Genomic DNA, 6,600 nt, shown 5'->3' with positions numbered 1-6,600 from the left:
CAGGAACATGTCCCAGTAAGCATATTCAAAGCAGAGCAGTCCTGTAATGCTTTCAATGCTCCTGCAGGCCAGATTCTCACTTGCTTCATGGTGGGTTTTTCTCTGATTAGCAAGGGCTTGTATGTAGGAATCAGTATCACACAAAGAACCGAGGTGAGGAAGGGGTGCTGCCTTAAATGTTTCCTTTATGTTTGAATAGACTAAGTCCAGTGTGTTCTTTTCACTAGTTGCAAAATCTACATGATGGAAATGAGGGAGAACTGTTCTCATGCAAGCCTGATTAAAGTCTCCTGTTACAATAAAAACACCATCTGGATAAGTATTTGCAAGTCATTGATGGCAGTAGAGAGTATTCAGGGCTTCCTTGATATTTTCACTGCAGGGAATGTGCACAGCTGTGATGATAATAACAGTACATTCAGTGGTCAGGTAGAAGAGCCTAGCTTTTACAAAAAACGCTGTGTGTGAAGAGCTGTGACTTGAGATGACTTCAGTATTTTTGCACAAGCTCTTTTAAGTTTAAATGCACACACGACGACTACAGGTAATAAGAGCACAGCTTCAGAATATTATTGCAACACTTGGAATGGATGGATTTAGCCATGTCTTAGCTTCTGGTAGTCCAGTTTGTTCTCCAAGAAGCGCAGATGTTAACAAGGAGGACATAAGGTCTTGGGGCCTTGCGTGCATCCTGCATGGGCGATCTCCCCCTCTTCCATCAACTGCAATGCTTTCTATTTTTCTATTGCACCACCTTCTTCTACTCCACTAGCAGACAGTGCTGGTAGGAGACTTTACTGCTTGATGTACCAATCATAGCTCATGCAGCTTGTGTAGCCAGCTACGCAGACCTTACAGAGTGCTTGCATGTATAGTTTCTAAACTGTTGGTTTCACAAAGTGCTACCAATGACTGACAGTTGTATATTAGTTTGGCTTTACCATCCAGCAGATTCACAGCCAAACGATCCAGTTTAAGGGCATTTGAGACATTAAATGTCTTTTACTATCAGGAGCCAGTGCAGCTGCAGCCAAATAAGGTGCCACCATCTGGCATCAAGTTAACTCTAACATTTAACATGCTAACTGAAGCCTGTAGAGTCTGAGCTGTAGCTCTTGGGTATTTCTATGAACATTGCACGGTCTCACTTTGGGGTGAATTTTTTACAACAAGTAAGTTGCATTAATTTATTATAGTTAGCCAAAAAAAATGAGCTTTGTGTTTTAGATTAAATATACCTAGTATATCTTAGTTTAGCTGACCAGAAATTCTTAAGGTGCTCCAATCAGTGTTTAGCTACAGGAACACTGTTTTAATATGTTAACAAACAATCCTGGTCTCATTCAAGGTGGCCAAAAGTTAGTCTGTAGATGAAAAAGAAGTCTGTAGATAATGAACCTCTACTTTCTTGAGCTATGACCTAAATATAAAGTTAAGTATACAGTTTAAGGCATCGGTTCAATATGCTGACTTTCTAAATTACTGTCTGCATATAGAATAAACTCCATTATAAAACAATAAAACACACGGGCTGTGTCTATGCTCTGAATGGCTATGATTCACCTTTTGCTTGAGGCGTCCTTTTTGGAAAAAAAGAAGATGTCGATGGTCATAATGGAAAACACGACTTCAGCAAGTACAGCTCTTGGATTCCTGAGTGCTGCTCTTCATACATTCATTAACTTGTTTATTTTCTGTTTTACACTTCACGGGCGCAGCATTCATGCTGGTATCATTACTAAAGTGTATTGGTGATGAATCATTCTCTTAAATTAATCAGTAACAGCCTAATGTTGCAGATAGAAAAAAACAGTAAATTGTCGGTGTTTTAGAGACCCAAACACAATTTCACAAACCAAATTTTCAAGGGGAGCTTACAACTTTTTTAAAGAACAGTTCACATCCTGGTTTTAAATGTTACACCAAATATACTGATATATAAGCCTAAAAGGATTTTATACAAAATATAAACTACCACAACCTCAAATAACCAGATGGATGGGTGGACAGAAGAAATATGGTTATAAGTAGAATAAATGATTACAGAGTTTGGCTGGTGGGTGTCAGTTTGGTGTGACTGTGTCTGTAGTCTTCATTAAGTCCTGTTTGTATTCATGTAAAGAAGCAAAACGAGTTTCATTCTGACTTTAGTGATTCCATTAACAGGTTTGTTTGTTCCATAGCTGTAGCTCACAGTTTTCAGGGAGGTGCTTGATCCTCCCACAGCTTCTGTATGAGGAGTGATTGATGCCAGGGACACAGTAGCATACGAGGCACACCTGCCTCTGATTGTTGATTCTCACCTCACCATGCTTCTACATCATATTCAGTGCTTTTTAGTAATAAATAGTCTTGACTTTTTGTTAATTAAATCAAGCATAGCAATAACCTTGTGGGAAACGTTCTTGGGATTATAGAATTAAAACACTGATAAATTATTTCTTTCTTTCCACTCATTGTCAGCCTACATTAGCTGTGATAGATTTCAAACTAAATGGTGGTCAGAGCATGGCTGAACTAAGGTCAGTAGGCTTGATTAAGGGGTTACCACACAGAACTGCAGCTGAAATAACAGTAAATATTTCAGGTATACAGTCTGTTCTAGATTGCAAAACAACAAAGCCTACTTTATAATCACATGTCACATGCCAACTGTGAAATCACACGCCAACTGTGAAATCACACAGCCTCATCATCTTTTACCTGGACTTAAAGGTGTGCCAGATTTAGTGCAGTCTTCTCCTGAGCAATAGGCATGGCCACCTCCTCATCAGCGCTGGTATAGGATTTGAAGAAGTTTGACAGTTTCCTCCAGGAAGTCGTATCTTTTCAAGCTGCAGCATCTTCCTCTTTATATCCAGGGAACCTCTCCTGTACAGCTATAAGCTTGAAATGGCAGTAAAGCCAGATATGACTGTACGCTCACATCCCCGCCAACTGCATCATACTCACCAGTCTGGAAAAAACAGAATGGTTCAAAATGACACTAAAGTGCAGTTGTAACATCACTTTTGACACACATTGCTGTTTATGAGGGCGACGTGAGCAAAAAACAGGTGTTAGCTAGCCCTGGAGTTTGGAAAGTTGCATTCAGGTAAGAACACATTTGTACTGCACATGCTAAACACATAAAGTGTGTATTTTTTAATATTTGTTATTGTATTGAATGAAAGCACATCTAACAGCAACAGCCCCACAGCCTTGAGACAGCATTAAACCTGTAGAAAGATAAAACCAGTAGACGTAAATACAAACTAATTATTCCCAATTCAGAAATGCCAGTACAGGTCTCCAGGACCTCTCAATTATATTCAGTCTGTTCTCACTGAGATGTCTCTGTAGATACTTGTTCAAAGCTCAAATGTGGGTAGAAAGTTCTTTTTCCACCGCTGTAGTATGAACTTTTCAATCACCTGATGATGAATGATTTCCACTAATTGGAGCATCTATGTATTTATCGGGAGCTTTAATGTGTCATTTGAATATGTTCATGTAAACAGGTTTTTCCTGACTGACCCAGCAATTGTTTTTGTTGCTGCTGATTGATTCTTTGTGTTTGTTTGTTTGTTTTGGTGATAATATACAATAATAAGGCTCATACAAACTTTTATTTTTCATAAAAACACACATTAGAAAATCTACCTCCAGTAGAAAAGCTTGGTGTTGTCAGTGTTGCTCATTCATTTCGGAAATGAATGCAAACTGCAAAGTAGCTTGGCTGCAGTGCTGGCACGTCAGTGCATCGAAAAGCCACAAGTTTCTACAACAGTCGCATACATGCGAGAATATGACCACCGCAGTCTCTCTAGTTTCAAGAATCACAGACAGAGACAAGCACGGCTAGCACAGACTCAAATCTGATCACCCATCTGGCCATCCTACATATCCAGTGATGTTGGGGGCTACATACATAGTGATGAACTAGAGTTAAATGCAGTATTTATTATGTTCTAGCTGAACTTTTTCTTTACCGCTTTTTCCACAAGGACTAATTTTGCCATCACAACCACCCGCTCAAATTATAATTGTCTTAATAATTGTAACGGCAAGAAGAAAGAATAAATTCAGCACCTGTCTCACAAAAGTCATAATTTGAGGGTTACATTAAAAAAGGATTGTGTATGTGTCTTGTGTAGGTACTTCTAGGTGTCAGTCATGCCTCTGTAAACAAATTACTGTGATTTAGCTCACAGAGTTTCAGTGCTGATGTCCACCCTGCATACAGAGTGGAGAGATACTCTTGATGTGATAGAGAACGGAAGCGTCACACGAGCCTTCGGTTCAGTCAAGGTCTGTGGGCTAAGGTGGAAACCACAGGCATTATGGTTGGTAACCTGCTGTTAGCTCTAACCAGGTAGTTTCTGTTAATTTATTTCATAGTGTCTGTTTTAACTTTTGCATTGTTATGCAAAAATAATATATACGCCTATGTTAAATTTTGTGACTGTTCTGCCCTTTTGTGCGTTTCAAAAACAATTACATGAACTGTCAGTAGTAATACGATGGCACCTGTCCAAGATGGCGGCCAACCAAACCGGTTTGACAACCGGTTTGACCGGTTTCGTGCGTGTGCGCATGCGCGTTCAGTAATTCGATGGCACTAGTCCAAGATGGCGGCCAACCAAACGGTTTGACAACCGGTTTGGCCGGTTTGACAACCGATTTGACCAGTTTCGTGTGTGTGCGCATGCGCGTTCAGGTGTTCTTACCCTCTGGGCGGGAACGACTCCTCCTAGTGGGATGTGCTAGGTTGTATGGGTATAAAAGAGATCCTTTCACATTCTAAGAGCATCACCGCCACGGTCTGAGGAGCACCGACACATCGCGCTAAGGATCCCCGACGCATCGACCTAGAGCACCGACACATTGCGCTAAGGATCCCCGACGCATCGACCTAGAGCACCGACACATCGCGCTCGCTAAGGATCCCCGACGCATCGACCTATGGAGCTCGGAATGACACCCAGCCAGGACATCGCCCATGCCACAGGCACTCTAGGTATGTCTTCAGGAGTATGCAGTCGGGGTCCTCAACGTAAAAAGCAACGCTGTGGAAATGCCGCAGATGGAACTGTATTCAAGTTAGAATATCGAGGCGTCGAAGGGTATGTGTATGCCATTAAATATACCGAAGGGACAGTTGTGCTTAGTGTAGATTGTGGTGAGGGATTGTTTTGGGGGGAAGCCCAAGTCATGTCTACTAAAAACTGGAAGCTCTTCCGCACCGTAGTGTGTGCGGACCTGGACAATGTGGGTTTCCCAGAGCTGCTGTATGTTTCCCAGTGGAACAGTGCATCAGGCCCTGAGCTTTACAGGGTTGAGGCTGATCGTTTCAATCGCAACCCCGACGACTTTATTTTTCTCAGTGTATGTGATGACAGGGATAGTCTTATTGCTTCCAGAGGGCTTGAAAACTGGAGGTTAAATCCATACCCTCTAAACCTCGAAGAGCGCACAAGATGGTTTAAGGACTTGTTTTTTATACAGTGGTGCGACTGGAGAGGTTTGTCGCGTCTGTTTAGCCAGATTGATGACGCGATCAAGAGGGACAGACTCAACACTGCGTACGAGAGTATTAGAAAGCGCCTTGTTTTTGACGATCTGGCGAGTTGTCCGAAGACTGGTTTGCCTGGTACCCTGTGTAAACCTAAAATCATAAGACCTTCCGACAGCTAAACAATAAACTGGTAGGTTTAATGTGCGGGTGTGTGGGGTTGAGTGTGTATCTATGTGACAAATTAAGAGCTTGTGGTTTTCATTTTACAGAGAATGACACGCCCTCGTGGGACCTGTTGGAGTCACCATCAACAGAGCTGCTAATCCCGACCCCCCAGACTCCACCACCCTCACCACAATGCTCGCAGGACCCCCTCATATCAGACCTGTGGGATGAAACTGTAATCGACATCAAACTCGCAACTCTCCACCTGTTAATGTTGGCTTTGAATGAGTTTATACAAGAGACATGTTACGGATGCCAAACAGGCCACCCCAGTCAGGTGCAACACAGCTGCTTGCAGGAATTGTCTGAGTATTTCTTCGACACCTACTATGATGATGTGATGATAAGGCTCCAGACTGACCGATTCATCCCTGCCATCCGGCTGTTTGTACGCTCATCCACTGCAGATGGGTCTGGAACACAAATCCGCAGAGTTGCAGAACACATCATGTGTGAACTGAGATCAGAGCGATATATAGTATGCGCCATTAATGACAACATTGGGCACCTGCTAGATGCAAGTACTTGCGCCCGCCGTGTTAAACCAGCCATGCTCCGCATGATTGGAAACTACTGGGCTGGGTTACATCTGGTTTAATGTGGGGTGTCCAAGTATCCATTGTCTGTGATTGTGTCTTTGTGAAAATTAAATAAAAAGACTTGTTAACATCAACATCATAGTCATTTGTGGTTTGTAAATCATGGAAAGCACATTGCATAAAATATATCATGATCCAGCCCATCCTGCGGGGTTAGCCAGTTTAAATAAGCTACGTATAGCGGCAGGGGAGGCATCAGGTGTAACACCTCCACTATCTCAGGTCAAACATTATTTAGAACAAGACGACACCTACACACTCCATAAACCTGCGAGGATC

At 42.2% G+C, this 6,600-nt stretch overlaps 1 protein-coding gene across 1 annotated transcript; it reads left to right on the top strand.

Annotated features, from left to right (window-relative positions):
• Positions 1-4,728: 4,728 nt before the first annotated feature.
• On the top strand, positions 4,729-6,350 carry LOC146560011 (uncharacterized). The gene has a single exon (XM_085243825.1). The coding sequence runs from the start codon at positions 4,945-4,947 to the stop codon at positions 5,674-5,676; it is 732 nt and encodes a 243-aa protein (XP_085099951.1). The 5' UTR covers positions 4,729-4,944; the 3' UTR covers positions 5,677-6,350.
• Positions 6,351-6,600: the final 250 nt, after the last annotated feature.

The sequence above is a fragment of the Mchenga conophoros genome, linkage group LG14, assembly GCF_057382185.1.
Source record: "Mchenga conophoros isolate Kocher_MC1m ecotype Shallow Benthic linkage group LG14, M_conophoros_male_GT1.1, whole genome shotgun sequence".
In the NCBI taxonomy this organism is placed as follows: domain Eukaryota; kingdom Metazoa; phylum Chordata; class Actinopteri; order Cichliformes; family Cichlidae; genus Mchenga; species Mchenga conophoros.
The sequence above is the reverse complement of the archived record's forward strand: the minus strand, read 5'-3'. Positions and strand labels throughout refer to the sequence as shown.

What these genes read in the sequence shown, in the direction of transcription:
- LOC146560011 (XM_085243825.1), top strand. Translation starts at nt 4,945, where the DNA reads ATGGAGCTCGGAATGACACCCAGCCAGGACATCGCCCATGCCACAGGC.